The following is a 17718-nucleotide window of genomic DNA, read 5'->3' as shown; positions in this document are numbered from 1 at the left end:
TGGGAAAGTGGCCAGCATCTGCTTTACTAGGTTAACAGGCACCTCAGCTGGGCCTCGTCCAGGGCTTTGAGAGCTAACAGGTGTGAGTCACCTGGTGTGGGTGCTGGGAACTCACTAACGAGCCACCTTAATGCATTATGTTAGACGAGACTCAGCACGTGAGCTCTGCACTCAAATCGAGTTCACGTGACCTTAGACTGTTACTTGACCTCTCTAAACTTAGATTCCTGTGCTTTAAAAAGGTGAGTAAAACTCCTATGGCCAGTATTCAATGCCTGCTCAGGAAGACAGCTCAGCAGCTAAGAGAACTTGCTACCAAGCCCGATAATCTGAGGGGCTTGTTGGTGGTGGTGTGTGTATGTATTTGTTTTTTAGATACAGGGTTTCTTTGTGTAGCCGGGCTGTCTGCAGACCAGGCTGGCCTGAAGCTCGAGATCCGCCTACTTTTGTCTCTTAGTGCTAGGATTAAAGGAGAGCACCGCCACCACCTAGTCAATCATCTGCGTTCTTAATCCCCGGAACCACAAGGTAGACGGAGAGAAATGACTCTTGTAGGATGTTCTCTGACCTCCACAACTGCACAGGTGGCACACTGTTCCTTCCCCACAGGATAAACAAATGTTTGTTTTTGTGACTAGGTTTCTCTGTAGTCACGGCTCTTTTGGGGCTTGGTTTGTAGACCAGGCTGGCCTCTAAGTCAGAGATCTGCCTGCCTCTGCCTCCTCCCCCAGTGTTGCTGTCTGCCACTACACCTGGCTGGTTTTACTTTTTTTTAAGGTAACAAGAGCAGAATCTCCTTCAGTGGGTATTGTAGAGATGACCAAAGATCATCGGTGCATTCAGGACCCAAATGAAGGAGGCTTCAGGAAAGACATTTGTTACTAGGAACCCATTTGAAGCGTCTCATAATCCTAGAGGTCAGAAAGATTAAGATACAGACCTGGAGTTGCAAAGTCTTTCCCTACAATCTCAGAGACCAGTGGCTAAGGCAATAATAATTTTTTTCGTGTGTGTGTATGTGTGTGTGTGTGCGCACACGCACGCATGTGCATGTACACACGCAACCCCAAGTATATGAATGCACACCATGTGTATGCAGGAGCACATAGATGTCATGTCAGATCAGATGAGGGCTTTGGATCCTCCTGGAACTAAAGTTACTATAAGAAGCCATGCCAGTGCTGGGGACTAAGCACAGCTTCTCTGCAAGAGCATCAGTGCTCTAGGTGCCGAGCTATCTCACCAAAAATTCTCCTGCTAATTTCTAATTTATGTCTCTTTATGTAATTTATTTTTATATATGAGGGTATGTCATGGGGAGGGAGGAGTTACAGGAGAGACTTTCAAAGCTCCTGCATAAGCAAGGACTCTGAACTGCAGAGCCAGTATCATTTCTGTATCCTAGCAACACCACAGTACCCTATAGCTTTGTCACACCTTGCTGCATGCTCCTCTTGTGCTCTCTAAGGTGACATCAGAGACTTACTGTGTTCAGTGCATTGAGAGTGGTGTCATCCCGAGACGCTGCGACACAGCCATCCTCTGTGGAACCTCCGTCACACATTCCTGCGAAGGCTGCCATGCTCCTTTGGGGAAAAGGATGGAGTTTCCTTGATCAGCACACATCAACATTCGAATACACAGTGATTTTTAGTCCTTTGTTTACATGTACATCTTCGGGAAGATTCCATTATTACATGCACATTATGTCAGTCTAACCCTTCCTCCCTAGGGACAGAAGTATGACTGCAACAGGTCTGTGTTACTTCTCTTGTTTTGCACATCCTTAGGTTTCAAATCTGAACACATGAAAAATTCTCTTTCTCACAGTCCTCCCCTGACTGTTATTTTTAAAGTATCCACATGTACCATTACCAGGCACTAAGGACTTCCAAGTCCCTGGACACTAGGCGGAATCAACTGCTCTCATCTACATACCAACTGCCTTTCAGCGAAACAACAGCGAGGAGACAAGGGCATGCGACAGTCACCTGGCTCATTTACACTGTCTCTTCTCTGCGCCACTGTGCAGCACTGTGGACTGCACGCAGCCAAGACGGAGCAGCAACCCCAAGCTATGCACTTCAATTCTCACTGCACATGGTGAGGCTGCGGGGGGTACCCCAGATCACTACTAAGGGGGCTCTGCCTGGACTCCGGCAGGAAGGGGCTGAAGTTTCTGCTCTGTCACTGGCATGTTTGAGTTCTACAGGATAACCACAGATGAATGTTCCCGTGTAGAGAAGCCACACAAACCTAAGCTGGGGTCAGACGCTCATCGAGAGGCACAGTACAGAGAACAGGAAGTAAAGTGAGGTGAACGACTCTCGCAACTGCAGTGAGCGGTGCTGATAATCACACAGATGGCTGAAGAGGCTCCTTCTGAGGAGGTCTAGGCCTGGTGTGCAGCTGTATCAAGAGGAGGGAAGCTGGGAAGCTATGTCTGTCGGGTATGAAGGACCACTAGGGCAGAGAGCAATGCTCAGAGTGAGACAAGGCCCCCCACTAAGGAGGGTAGGGAGACGTTTTACGGATACTCAGTCTGGGCGCCCTGTCCTAATTCAGAAAGCCTGGGCTAATCTCCCCTTACCTTGCTGCCCTCAAGTACATGAGGAGGTCACAGTCACTGACTCCAGGCATCCAGACAAGTTCCTCATGCTGAGTCACAGTGTCACCATCTGGAGAAGGAAATGGCTGCAAATCTGGAAGTTTGGCCTGTAAGACAGGGATGAAGAAGTCACCATCAAGGTAGGATACTGGAAAAAGTTATCACAGAAGCATCTTCTGGGCCTGGTGCACTGGTCCACCTCTTGAGCCTCTTTCCTTGGGCAGCAGGAAAGCTAGACTAAAACTGAACCATTGAAGTCACATCGAGACTGCACTGAAGGAGTAGTGAGCGGCTGCAAAGCTGACAGAATTGTGATCTAAAGGTCACATACACACAAATGGAGCAAACAAACACCAAAGTATCATCACCGAGTGAGTGACAGCTTTGAAGAAAACCAAGACACATCTCCACAAACACACTCACAAGCCAGACACATGGCGACTCACGGGACTGCACCTAAGGATGGTTATGTGCATGGTTAAGATAAAACAGAGCTACTGAAGCTAACAGTAGAAACAGTCTCATTAATGTAAATGGTGGAAACAGCATGGCTGAGGACTATGAGAGCTGCTTGTCAAGAAATGGGATGGAGCTCTCGGAGAGGAGAGTACTCTGACTTGCTCTGACTCTGCAAAGTGAGGCGAACGGTATGTGAAGAACAAGGCATCACTGTTACACATTACCCCAAATAATAACAGAGGCGATGAGTAGCCAGACTGAGTTATCAGGACTCCCGCCTGCACTGTGCTGAAGCGGGCAGGTAAGCAGGCAGGGACAAGAGGCTGCCATAGCTACCAGAGGCCTGGGAGAGGTCAGACACCTGCAAGGAATGTTACCCAACATTCCTATGTCAGCAGAGATAAACACGGGCATGGTGCTCTGATATTTTACACTCTGCTGACGTTGAAAAGCTCTCGCTCATATAGAGCTTAGAACAGAATACGTGGAAAAGAGCAGACCCTCAGAGTGGAAGCAAACGCTGGAAAAGCAGAGACATGCAATTAACCTGAAATAGTCTAACAGGCACATGAAATGAAACTCCACATGCCAGTCTTCAGTAGGCAGGTTGCTTATAGCCATGTGCGTGTAGAGGGAAGAGAACACGGTACAGCAAAGACAGGAGCAGACCTGCCCAGCCAGGAGGACACCCTCGTTTCAGGAACTCTGTCTCTCCCACTCCCAATAAGGAAATCGTCACTTTTCCCCCCATACAGAATGCCAGTTTTAAGCAAATGAAAATAACTTGTGGGAAACCTCTAGAAAGTATTTTGGGAGCATGTGATTTTTGGAGCCATGTGAACTTGCAGCAACGAGCCGATCCCTTTGCATCAGATGTGCACTGAAAGGCAGCCCTAGGAGTTGCCTTCAGCCTCCCTCCACTGGCCGGACAGCTCCCAGAACTGTCAGTGAAGACGTAAAAGTCCACGGCCTCTAGGGTTAATGTCATCAGCTCCAGCAGCAGCAAGATCCTGAAAAACCCTCGGGAAGCCTGGAGTTGCATGTCACAGGGGAAGACCAATTTTGGAGGTCTGAAGGAAGAAGTTTTGCTTCTATTCAAGAAGGGTATATTGTCTTGCTTACATTCAAACTGAGTTGGATCACCGTTCCCAAAAGTAAAGTGTCCTCTTTGTTAGGAAACTTCCATCCTGAGACTTCAGATTCGCTGGTTGGCAAAGTTTTCTCAGTTTCTTCTGGGTTTGAAGTCCCCACCCAGCCTCTTGGGGGGAGACCCATTAGAGGTAGATGGACAGACAAGTCTTGGATAAGGAATCGGGAATGATCCAGTCTCACTTCTGGCCGTGCACTCACCTATACATTGTTTAATCAGGTCTGGGACTGCAAGATGCTTTTCTGGAACAGTGCCCGGGCTTCATTGAGTGTGTGCTGTTTCTCTTTGATGCTGTCCTCCATCTGCCCTGATGCTGCCTGCCATTTCTGTGCAAGCCTGAAAACGCTTCCCGGTAGAGGCCGAGGATTTCTTGTCAGGTTGCTCTGTCATCTTTGGACCCACTTGGAAAGGACTTCAGACCGGAAATCTTCACTTTAATGACTAATTTTCTGTTTCTGAATGCTGGCTATTCAAGTTTTAAGGCAGTTCTGGGTTTGTTCCTCAGTGCTGCCTTAAAAGCATCCACACTCTTGTCTAGTGATGCCACCATATGGCATGATCCAGGACACAGGTAAAGTATGGAATACGACTGAAGGTTAATACAGAATGTGCACGTGCATTGTTTTGGATACTCTGAGATACATAAACTCCTATAAAACTCTCATCTCCCCATATCTTGGTTGGCTGGCTGACTGGTTTGGAGGCAGGGTCTTGCCTCTGCCAAATGCAGACATTACAGGAGTGTGGCACTATACTAAGCAAAGTAGTGATTTTTCCCCATTAGCATTCCCCTTCATAGCATCTTATTGGGTGCTGTCAACACCACCCACCCACCAAGGACAGGGCTGGTTGTAAACAAAAGGACTCTGTCTTGGCAAACAAGACTGTTATGGGTAAACGAGCCTAAAGGTTCCTATTGACTGGAGAATCCCGCAGGGTCTCCTTTAGCTTAGCGTTTTAAGGACCTAGAATTCTGGGTCAGTGCAGACAGCCTGCACCAGCTCAGATTTCCACTCTGCCATAGAAAATCGGTTGGCTTTTCTACCACTTTGCTTTTCTCTCTGCAGCCCACCCCCACCCTATGATAGCCTTGGTAGTTTGATCCCCTGATAAGTCTTTCTGCCTACAGAGTGGTCTAGTTCTGTAGTTTCTCTGTCCCATCACTTACAGGTGCCATGATTAATTCTACTTAATATATAGTGACACACTGGGGTAAGATGAGAACAGGACGGGTCCCCATATGGAAAACCTGGGCTTTGTGCCCGCAGGCCAGGTCCTAGGGTGAGCTGATGTAACAATGGCTCCTTATTAAATTAATTAGACACTCTGTATTCTTTTTTTTTTTTATGTTTTTTTCGGAGCTGAGGACCGAACCCAGGGCCTTGCGCTTGTTAGGCAAGCGCTCTACCACTGAGCTAAATCCCCAACCCCTATTAAATTAATTAGAAAGTACTATAGTTGGGGAACAGGACCGACCCCTGGGGAGAGTGCGACTAGAAACAGTGACCAGGTGGTCCAAAGGGAAAGAAATGGCAATGGCTTTAATGATAAGTAACGAGGTTCACTCTATCACAGTGACTCAGGAGGGGAAGGTGATTGGGGATAGTGCTCAAGGCAGGACTCTTTCTGAGGACATAGGACAAGGTGAACTGGCTAAGCATAGGCCGTGCATGGCAGCACTGCTCCTAACTCAGACAAGCTCTACCACACAGGGTGGAAAAAGGGAGGCGCTCAAACCTGGAGGACAGACCAGCTCTGAGAGCAACAGAAAGGAAGGAAGCCCAGAGAGTGAGTACTGTCTACTATGTATATAGAAGGAGGAGAGAGAGTAAAGGTAAGCGGGAAGAAGAACATCACCAAGTTTCTAAAGGAAATGTAAGAACAGACTGGACAGTTCTACTCGGGAACTATTTCAAGTAATGCTAAAACATTAATTTACTACACAGCCCTCAGGCCTCATGGAATATAATCGAAAGGCAAACAAAATTTAACAGCACACTGCTTCCAAGCACTGTGAGCATAACTCAGTGGCAAAGTAGATCCCAGGAACAAAGAACGCAAAAGGAAGAGGCCACAGCAGTGCAAGTATTGTTCTTCTGGGCCATAAGATAAAGGGACAAAAGCAATTAGGACAATGTCACCATACATGGGGAAAACAGATTTAGATGAAAGAAAAACAGGGTTAATAGAATGTTAAAAGTTTTCAATTTAAATTACAAGTGCCAAAATGAACTTACGTATATAGTTTTATATATACAGAGAGAGAGAGAGAGAGAGAGAGAAAGAGAGAGAGAGAGAGAGAATATATATATCAGAGGGGAAGAGGAATAAGGGAGGGAGAAGTGGGAGAGTATTGAATATTGGAGATATTTATTGACTTGGGGTTCCCGGGGTGGCTCGGCAGTTAATAGCCATATGTTGTTTCTGCAGAAGACAGAGCTCAGTAACTCGTGTTGGCTCTCAGGAGATGCCACCAGGTACATCCAGGTATACCAGGTGTGGGCTGCCTACTAAAGCACTGCCTGCCCATCATCCCCTTTCCTACCTCCTCCATCCTTCCTTCTCCTGCCCCCCCCCCCTTCTCTGCACTTCACTGCCCCCACGGCTTTACCATGAATTGTCTGCCTAGCTTATGTCCACTTCCCTGCTTCTCCAGGCCCTCACCCATATCCCTCACCCCAATAAACCCCATTTATAACCAGATCTGTTGCCTGGCGTACGTTCCCAGGGGCACACCTTGTCATGGGCTCACCAGGTATCCCCTTACCCCATTATATTTTCTAACACTCTGCAAACAAACCATGCAGTGAACAATTAATTGTAACTCCAGTTCCAGAGGAAGTCAATGTCTTCTTCTGGTCTCCTGGGGCAACTATACCCACATACATATGTCCCCTGGACAGAAGCATATAACTCTAAATTGAAAACAAGTATTTTAAAAAAGAAATTACTGTTTTATTTTTGTATTTGTGGTGTGCATCTGTATGTATGCATTTTATTGCATGTGTGTTTGTGGGAGAACATGCAGAGATGCCTGAGGTTGATGGAGGAAATCCTCCTCAGTAGTTTTTTGATTTTATTAATCGAGGCAGGATCTCTCAGTCAAACCTAGAGCTGGCCATTATGACTGCCCTTGGTAAGCAGTTGCTCTGGGGACCTCACCTCTACAGTCCTCCGCAGGAAGTACAGGCCATGGACTCTGGTTCCCATGGTTACAGGACAAGCACTGAGTTGGTATGTGTTTGTTTTTAACTAAACTGATTTACTTCTGTGTTGGTGAGGGTGGCGGTGTACCGCAGGGTACATGTGGACAGCACGCAGGAGTCAGTTTTCTCCTTCCACTATGTAGTGCTCAGGATTGCCATGTCACCAGGGTCAGGCCATCTAGCCAGTCAAATGGCAAGTATTCACAGAGCCATCTCCCAACCCCAGGACAGAACTTACTTGATTTGGTGTGAGATATTATAACTACATCTTTTATAAGAGGGTTTCTTTATCATTGCATTGTTTGTAATTAAAAAGCTGGATTTGTGAAGCATTTCAGTTACCAAAGGTAGGAGGTAGCATGAGGGAGAGCCTACAGAACAAGGCTCACCAACGCTGCAAAGTTTAGTGACATGAGGAGGCGGCCTCATGTTCCCACTTCGAAAATGTTATTATCTACCGTAGAAAAAAGCTAAAAACTTTAAGAAGGTGTGATGGTTTGCATATGTTTGGCCCAGGGAATGGCACTATTAGAAGGTGTAGCCTTGTTGGAGGAGGTGTGTCACTGTGGGTGTGGACTTTTAAACCCTCATCCTAGCTAGCTGCCTGGAAGCCAGTCTTCCACTGGCGGCCTTCAGATGAAGATGTATAACCCTCAGCTTCTCCTGCACCGTGCCTGCCTGGATGCTGCCATGCTCCTACCTTGGTGATAATGGACTGAACCTCTGAACCTGTCAGCCAGCCCCCAGTTAAATGCTGTCCTTATAAGAGTTGCCTTGGTCATGGTCTCTGTTCAAAGCAGTAAAACCCTAAGACAGAAGGTAATTTGATTTTGGTACTCCAAAATATTTCTTAAAAAAAAAATTTTTTTTTCCAGATCTGATATTGAATGTACATTTGACTCTTAAATGAAAGCACACAAACCCAAGCCAAGTAAATCTGCTTCTTTCTGGTTTTAGGCGCATCCTCCCCTAGCAGTCACCTTTTCTGTCGGGGTAGGAAATAAATCTTAAGTCAAAGTCTAGTATGCAGATGCTGCACCTTGGAAACAAACTGTGGGAGAGAAAATGGGCAGAAAGTCCAACACAGGGGAAGAGGAGAAAGGGCGGGTGATGAGAGGCACGAGGAGAGAACCGGGTCCTGGATTCAAAGCACAGCTGCAGGGTAGGACAGCCTGAGTAGAGCAGAAGGAGAAAATCTATTCCTTCGTGTGTCCTCTGATGTACACAGGCATGCATGCATATGCACATACATTCATGTATGTGCTCTCTCGTGCATGTACAAAATAGAGAACTGTAAATAGAAAGAAATCACAGCCCAATGATGATTTACAGTGCAATAGTGCATGCCTTCAATGTCAGCACTCAGAAGGCAGAGTCAATCTGGGTTACATATTGACAAGCTGTCCACCCTCTAAAATCAAACAAGGGGCTCAAGTTTGGTTCCCAGGCAGATCATAACTGCATAATAAGTACATTTCCAGGAGATCTCAGGCCCTCTTCTGGCCTCCAAAAGCAACTTCATTCATGTGTACATACCCACATGTGTTATAACAACAACAACACCACCACCAACCACCACTACTACCAGGACATGATGATGCATACCTTAAAATTCCCCACGTGGAAAGAAGGGCCAGGCAGATCTCTGTGAGTTCGAGACCAGCCTAATCTACATCCTAAGTTCCAGGTCCAGAAACTCTAGTCCAGAGCTAGGGATAGAGCAATGCAGGTCATAGGCAGAAAGCTTATTACTGAGTTTGTACAAGGCCCTGGGCACCACCCCCACAAATCCACAGTCCAGAGGCTGTCCTGGTCAGGCCCACCTAATAGCCCACTCCAGGAAGACTATCCTCAAACAAGACCAAAATTAAAGGCCCTGCTACTGTGTATTTCTGCCTTTGTCATAAAATGAGAAACATCTAGAAACACTGTCCCTCTGTTGGTTTCTGCATTTTGATAAATATGTCTGTACTGGCTAGTTTTGAGTGTCAACTTGACACAAGCTGAGTTATCACAGAGAAAGGAGCCTCACTTGAGGAAATGCCTCCAGGAGACCAAGCTGTAAGGCATTTTCTCAATTAGCAATCAAGGGGGGAGGGCCCAGCCCATGGTGGGTGGTGCCGTCCCTGGGCTGGTGGTCCTGAGTTCTATAAGAGAGCAAGCTGAGCAAGCCAGGGGAAGGAAGCCAGTAAGTAACATCCCTCCATGGCCTCTGCATCAGCTCCTGCTTCCTGACCTGCTTGAGTTGCAGTCCTGATTTCCTTTGGTGATGAACAGCAATGTGGAAGTGTAAGCTGAATAAACCCTTTCCTCCCCAACTTGCTTCTTGGTCCTGTGTTTTGTGCAGTAATAAAAACCCTGACTAGAGGGTTTGGGGATATAGCTCAGTGGTAGAGCGCTTGCCTAGCAAGCGCAAGGCTCTGGGTTCGGTCCCCAGCTCCAGGGGGGAAAAAAAAACCCTGACTAAGACAACGTCTTTAATTTTTCTTTATTTTTCTCTCATCAAAGAGTTAAAATAAGTTCTGAAGAAATGTATGTGGCATACAAAAATGTTGAAAATCTAACTACAAACCAACCAACCAACCAACCAACCAAATAACAAGAGAACAACTAAGAGACATCTATATCCTTTGTGGCCACACAAGGATTGCTGTGACTGTGATTTCAAGCACATTGGCTATCTCTCCAACACACAGTCCACTCAAGTGACAGGCCAGGGTCATCACAATATGCCCATTTTCCCTGGAGTTTAACAATGGGCACATGACCCAACACATGTCCATGTCAAACCACTGAATGCAGCTCCCATCTATGGAGAACAGACTAGTGAGGATAGCAACACGGAACGCCAGCAATGCTTACAAAAGGCCAGGTCTCCACTGACTAGGACAGCCCTGTAGGAAATGTGAACCACGGTGGCCAGAGTGCTCCCCCATCAGAGTTTCCTAACTGGAACCAGAGTCCTAAGCAGAGGAACCTTAGTGCACGAAACGGATGCCAGAGCACAGCTCACCCAAGATCCATCTGAAAAGTACCAGCCATCTTGTCTCTGAAGGAAAGCATGCTAGAATATTTCTCCTTCTTTCTAGTGGTGGTGGGAGTGGAACGTAGCCTAGAGCCTCACACACCCGAGGCAAGTGCTCCACCGCTGAGCAACACTGTCCTTTCGAATAAAGTTTGCTTACTTTATTTTATGTGTGTGAGTACTTTTCCCAGTATGCAAATATGCAGTATATGTGAAACTGGAGCCTACAGAAGCCAGAAAAGGGTATCAAATCTCTTGGAACTAGAGCTATAGATGGTTGTGAGCCACCATGTGGGTGCCAGGCAACTGAACCTGGGTCCTCTAGAAGAGCAGTATATGCTCTTAACCAGGATCTAGCTCTTTGAATTAAAGTACACAGTAATTAAATGTTCATCAATGGATAAATTACTGTATAATTCCACATCTATGAAGAAGACAGTCAAGCTCTCTGACAAGGAGAGCAGTGGCTCTGGAGACTTGAGCAAGAGAAGAGGGAGTTCCTGCTTAATGGACAGAGAGGGTCAACATGACAGAACCGCTGAGACAACTTCTGGAAATGGGGTCTGTGACAGGTGCACAATGACAACACATTTATAATGTTATGGAACTATAACCTTTAACATGGGTAAACTCTGCAGCCTTTTTTATTTTACTTTTTGAGACAGGGTTTCAATACGGAGCCCTGGCTGTCCATGAACTCCCTATATAGACCAGGCTGGCCTCTAATCCAGAGATCTTTCTACTTCTGTCCCTTGGGTGCTGGAAACCTTTTTTTTTTATTTCTTTTTTTCTTATTATTAACCTTCAAGTTATGGTATAAAATTATGGGTTTCATTATAACACTCCATAAAACTGAAGGCTGCCAGACTATCCTCACTTTCTTCCTGTCCATCATCCCATCTTCCCACAGTTGCTTTTTATGTTTTAATACTTGGTAGTCTGGCCAGGAGAAAAGACCCCTGAGCTGGATGTAGTGCACATGCCTGTAACCTCAGCACTGAGGAGACAGAGGCAGGGTTAGAAGTGCAATTCTACGTACACTACAGAGTCAAAGCCAGACTCAGCTACAGAGCAGTACACTGTCTCAAACCAACACAATCAGAACGTCAGGATGGGAGGAGAGAGCACACTCACTGCATGAGCATGGAGGCCTCGCTTCAGCTCCCAGGAGCCACATAAAAGCCAGGTGTGGCTACTGCCCCTGTAGCAGGGACAGGGTAGGGGAACTGCTAAAGCCCGCTGGCTGTCAGACTAAGCATAGGGCCTGTGAAAAACTGTCACAGGGACACCACACACACACACACACACACAGAGAGAGAGAGAGAGAGAGAGAGAGAGAGAGAGAGAGAGAGAGAGAGAGAGAGAGAGAGAGAGAGAGAGAGAGAAAGGGTGTTGGAGAGAGACAGAGACACAGAGAGACTCATAAAACCTGTAACTCTGGATTTAAAAAGAAATAGAAAATTCTCCATATCAATAACCATTCTTAGGATGCTATTCAAAAGAATGAAGATGCAACTGAAAAACAGGAAATAAAAAGCTATTAAGTTATTTTACCTGATGGCTAGGGCCAACTCGAATTTCTCCTTGGGTACTATTCAGCCTCCTGTAGTGAAGAGAAGAGAAGGTTAACATGATTGTTTTGATGTAAACATTTGAAGATTTTTTTTTTCAAGGAAAGTAACTCATTTCAAGCAGATAAAAGGCAACTTTTTGTTGTTAATACTTGCTTATTTACTTATGTGGATATGTGTCCCCATGGAGGACAGAAGAGGGCATCAGATGGACAGGGAACTGAAGCCACAGACAGTGAGCTGCCATGTGGGTGCTGGGAATTGAACCTGTGTCCTCAGGAAGAGCAGCCAGCGCTCTTAACTGCTGAGCCTTCTCTCCAGCCCCAAAAAGACTTCACAAAAGGGAGCCAGTCCCTCACTGTTTCTAACACTGTTTCAGCCATGCAGGCTTACAAGCAAATGTCCTTAACCTCCCATCCTTCTGAAGACTGCAGCCTCTTCTGCTATCTTCTTATCTCCTGTAGCACTTGCATGAGGCATCTCCATGAAGCCCTGGCTCTCACCTCCTTACTACCACTATGTAGATCAGGGGAGTCTGAACTTCTGATCTCTTCTTCCTTCCTGGGGGCTGAGATTACGTATGTGCGTGCGTGCGTGCATGCATGCATGCGTGTTGACAAAGACCTTTAATCCCACCTCTGAGTCTGCATGATCTATAGAATGAGCTCCAGGACTGCACAGAGAACATCTTAAAAAACAAACATATGAACAAAACAATGAACAAACATAAGAACAAAACCAAACAATGAACAAAAACCGCAGTGTCTCATCATGCACAAGATCCTGAAGAGCAGACTCAGGGACCGCGCATTCCAGGCAAACGCTTTACCAAGAGAGCTACATGGCCTGCCTCACTTTTTTCTTACACTCCAAGAAACGTTCTCATCGAGAGAACTGTTTGGGGGTGGGGATGGGGGGGGGTCAGCAGTAGCAATGACAAGGGGCAAGAGGACAGTAAAGATAACATAAAAAATGTAGTCCCAGTGCTAAGATTCTTAGAAAGTACCTGGCAGGGAGGTGGCATAGAAATCCAACCAGAAAAGATCCAGATACCATTATCATGAACATAAGACAGGCCAGTCCAGAAGAAACCTCAAGTTAAGGAAAGTTAAGGGCATTTGCCATGCTTCCAATAATGTCCAACCAGCTGCCCACAGGCTGCATACAGCCCAAACTAGCCATGATCAGGGCCCTACATAAAACAATAATTTTCAGAAGCTGTTTTGTGACTCCACTGCATGTTTCTGCAGTGTGAGCTACATCAATGTGCTGTGGTGCAAACAAGATGTACACCTCCCACAGCTCAACAATCCCTGACTGAGGGGGCGAAGTTGCTCATTTGCTGTTGTTTTGTCATCCTGTGTGTCCCTATTCCTGGCACACACAACCAAGTCACTCAGCCTGGAGGGCACTGGACACCTCTGAAGGAGATGGCAAGGAAGAAGGTGGGCATTATCAAGAGGATAAAACCACAACAGTGCAACAGAAGCAGGCCGACTAGAAAGGGGTTATCATGGTGACCGTGCACACAGAGCTCACTTTGTTAGAGTAGGCATCCGCTTTCCTTTTTGACATAGAAGCTTTAGACGGACTTTCTAATAGATTATTTAGCGAATAACTGCTTCAAGAACCATGTCAAGAACTCAACAGTCCAAGTCAAAATGACTTTCTAAAACTAACTGCTTGGTTTGGTTTTGGTTTGGGAGATAGGATTTCTCTGTGTAATCTCAGCTCGACTGCAATTCACTGTGTAGATGAGGCTGGCCTGGAACCCAGAGATCTGCCTGGCCCTGAGTCTAGAGTGTATACCACTACCCCAGGCTGTTTGCTTTTTCACTTCTGGAGCCACTATTCCCACCCTAACATGTTCGATTCTATTTCCTAGGTAGCCATGACTAAGCTGGCCTGCCACAGCCTTTCCACGGCCCTTCCGCCTGCAAGGAGCTCCTACTGCACCTCAGAAAGTCTGAACCAGAGCTTCTCTGGTGACTCGGATCTACAGCTCCATCTCTGACACTCTGGAGTGTCTGTGCGATCGACCTGTGCTGTTCCCTGATGACTGTGCAAGCTACCCACCATCCACGTACTCAGGAGCAGCAGGCAGATCTCTGTGAGGTCAAGGCTATCACTGTGAGCCATGATTACTCAGAGGACCCTTGCTCGGAAGGGTAAGACCAAGAGCGACAAGAGGCGCCCTCAGGATCCAGCTGTTGTAGGACCTCAGAGCAGCAGCTGCTCCTATATTTGTTGTGCTGCTACGGTCGCATTTAAATTAATGAAGAAACACAGCCACACACACAGTTATGTAACTGGACAGGACAGAAACATCTCAATAGCTATCCGGCTTGTTGCATTTGCTGCTTTTGAGGCAGAATCTCAATACCTAGTCTCAAACCCCAGGCCCAGGAGTGCTACCATCACGCGCGTGCGCGCTGTCCTGTTGTTTCCACTCTCATACCACACCCAGACCCAACACTAGCTGATGCTGTAAGGACGGTGTGCAATGTTTTGGTTTCTGTTTTGCTTTACTGCTGGAATGGCAAGCATCCTACTGCCGACTGAAGTTCCCACATGAAGGCTGGTGTGCAATGTGAACATAAATACTTACTAATAATCTTCTGAACTGTCAAATGGTACACAGAGAGACTCAACTTTCGAATTTGTCCTCTAGCCTCCATGTATGGAATGTATACACACACACACACACACACACACACACACACACACACACACACACACAAACAAAATAATCTGAAAAAAATTCTAAGTGAGGGGCCTGCAGAACAGTCAGGGGATAAAGGAGTGTGCCACCAAACTTGTGCCTTGAATTGGAACACATGATGGAAGGAGAGACCCAACTCTGATCTACATGTGTGTAAAGTTAATTTTAAAACGTAAAAAGAAACCCAATCACATACAAAAAATAATGTCAATATAACTTTCGTGATGAGGAGGAAGCTCAGTGGCTGTAGGTATGGCATGGGATGGGATAGAACCCCCTAGGACAAGGGCTGCATGACTGAGAGGACTGAAGAGGGCCACTCTGAGGAGAACAGCTGCACCCTGATATAGGTGCACAGATACAAGCACTCATGTGTGCACACATGAGCCCACACTTGCGTGCACTTCTGCTTGTGGTTCTATGGCTCTATGTTTGTTTGTTTGTTTGTTTTCTGAGACAGGGTTTCTCTGTGTAGTCCTGGCTGTCCTCAAACTCAGAGATCTACCTGCCCCTGCTTTCTGAATTCGGGAGCTGAAATTTTTAAAAAGTCAACAGATGTGCTACAAATAGACTGAAATGAGACAGAAAGGCAGACCCGGGGGGGGGGGGGGGGGGGGGCGCGGCTGAGTAGCAGACACTGCCTGCAGGTGTGCTGCAGATGCTGAGCCAGTCACTGTTCCAGTCAACCCCAGAACGAAGTGTGTGTGTGTGAATGTGTGAGTGAGTGTGTGTGTGAGTATGTGTGAGTGAGTGTGTGTGTGAGTGTGTGTGTGTTTGTGTGTGTCTTCCTGTGCAGTCCATACTGGACTCGAGCTGACAATTCTGACGTTGTTTTCCAGGGATTATTTATAGGCCAGCTCCATGATATCCGCTGACTTCTTCCATTTTCTTCTTCCTAGGAACCTGTGATCTGAAACACTAAAATACCATGCATCCGGCTTAATATGCATCTGTATGGTCATAATTTTAAAAAGCTACCATTGTCTTTCCTAGCACAGGGAATTTCTCTTATAGCTAATATAAATTATCTATGTTTTGAAAAATACCTGACTGTCAACCTCTACTGTCTGACAAACGTTGGTTGGGATTTGAGAAACCAACCAGGTGCTGAAGCCAAACAAAAAGGAGGACCGTAGGTCACTGTGCTTGTTTTTCAGTATCAAAAAGAAAAAGAAAAAAGAAATTCATTGTAGATGAAATCTGATACAAAAGAAACTGATGTAACAAAGCAGTATCCATAGCAACTACAACTTAATATTTCAGCTCTCTTCAGCTGCAATGGATTAAATAAAACGACAAGATGTTCCCTTTGAAAAGTAACCTGTTACCATGGAGACAGTTTAGTCTAAGAAGTAAACAGGGAGTGGACAGAAAGAGGCAGAGAAAGCTTGCATCTAAATTTCAAAAGGGAGAAGAGTCTTTGCTTGAAGGAAGCATGGTGGAAACCACCAGCTACAGAAAGATCTGGTCGCTGGCTCACAGGCTTGCACCACCCGAGGGCTGGCCTGAGAACGGACATCATCCCAAAAAGGGAAGCGGGAGGGAGGGGCTGCACTCTGGGTATTTACCGCACAGGGCCAACCATTCACACTCCTGAAACAGGATGGCGACTCAACTCGACTCTAACGTTTTAGTCTTCACATGCTCTCTCTTGCACTCGTTCTCTCTCTCTCTCTCTCTTTCTCTCTCTCTCTCCCCTCAGCTTGTAAGGGTAAATAACTGAGCTATAGAAACAGGAGAACAGCTCTGGCATGAAGTCAACAGAGGCCTGCTGCAGTCACTGCTATTCTTAGCCCTCTGTGATGGCCATCAGTCACAACAGGACCAATCTGCAAAGCTCACTGCGGCCTCTATCAACCAGGACTCTTTGGAATAGTTACAAATAACACCCTGCCCTGCTCTGAAGAGAAAAATCACCATGAAGATAGGAGCCAAGCCTTCTTTCAGCTCCTCACCATGCCCAAGAGCAGACTGGCTCTTACCAATGCACAGTTCATAGCTTTAACTGGCAGGCAGTAAGTGTGCAAAGTGAAGGACCTCCTTGAAGCACTTTTGCCATGTGTGCTGTGTGTACTTCTCGCTCTCCCCAAGTCCTGTCTCCCAGGCAGTCGGTCCTCCATTTCATGTCATTGTAATCTTGGAGAAGAGACATGTAATACGTACTCTTCAGACTGGCTTGTTTTACTTAAAAGGATGATCTTGCGGTTCCATCCATTTGCTTTCACACTTTTTTGTAGTTGAATCCTCTCCATACACAGCACACTGCCCTGTTCTATTTCTAGTGAGCAAGAACCCAGGCCATGCCCATGCGCACAGGTGGCCACGGTGGCCAGCACACAGCATTCCCAGCAGACTGCTGGGCTCCCCTGGCAGGTGGGCCTGAGGGTGCTATGGTGGGTTCCACTTTAGGGCTTCGTGAGAAACGCCTGTAACTCATCTCCACAGTGTCCACACTATTGTATATTACTAGAAACAGTGTGAGTGTTCCTCTCTGCCCACTTCCCCTTCAAAGTCATTCTGATCTCCGGTAAAGTGTTTGAGTGCGCTCCTATCCAGTGCAGCCAGTAACTGCAATGGCCAGAACAAAGTGCTCAGATCTTGGAGCCAGGGTTATAGGGAATTATGTGCCACAGGATGTGGATGCTGGGAATTGAACTTCTGACCTCTAACAGACTCCCTATTAGTTTCTTTAGATTTACTTATTTAATGTATATACATGTTTTGCTCATATGTATGTACATGTACCACATGCATGCCTGGTGTCCTGGGAAGTCGAAAAGGAACATTGGCTCCCTTGGAACTGGGGTTAGGGGTGGTTGGAAACCACCATGTGGGGTTTGGGAACTAAATCCCAGAGCCTCTGGAAGAGCAATAAGTGTTCTTAACCACTGTCCTATCTGTCCGGCAACCTTTCTCATAGCACACCCCTAAATTTGCTTCCTGATTCACAGTCTCTGACTGAGCGGATCTCAATGCA

The 17718-nt window shown here is 46.5% G+C and overlaps 1 protein-coding gene and 1 pseudogene across 11 annotated transcripts in view; both read right to left on the bottom strand.

Moving 5' to 3' along the window:
* The window catches only part of Rere (arginine-glutamic acid dipeptide repeats), a 329621-nt gene that overhangs the window by 104437 nt on the left and 207466 nt on the right, over window positions 1-17718 (bottom strand). For all 11 annotated transcript variants that reach the window (XM_087660099.1, XM_087660101.1, XM_087660102.1 and 8 more), the window contains 3 exon segments: window positions 12003-12051; window positions 2591-2715; window positions 1487-1586 (listed from right to left, as the gene is read on the bottom strand). In XM_087660099.1, the coding sequence (XP_087516225.1) occupies window positions 1487-1586; window positions 2591-2715; window positions 12003-12051 (274 nt within the window).
* Lyrm1-ps1 (LYR motif containing 1, pseudogene 1) lies at window positions 4128-7427 on the bottom strand (annotated as a pseudogene).

This window comes from Rattus norvegicus, chromosome 5 (genome assembly GCF_021556685.1).
Source record: "Rattus norvegicus strain SHRSP/BbbUtx chromosome 5, alternate assembly SHRSP_T2T, whole genome shotgun sequence".
In the NCBI taxonomy this organism is placed as follows: Eukaryota; Metazoa; Chordata; class Mammalia; order Rodentia; family Muridae; genus Rattus; species Rattus norvegicus.
The sequence above is the reverse complement of the archived record's forward strand: the minus strand, read 5'-3'. Positions and strand labels throughout refer to the sequence as shown.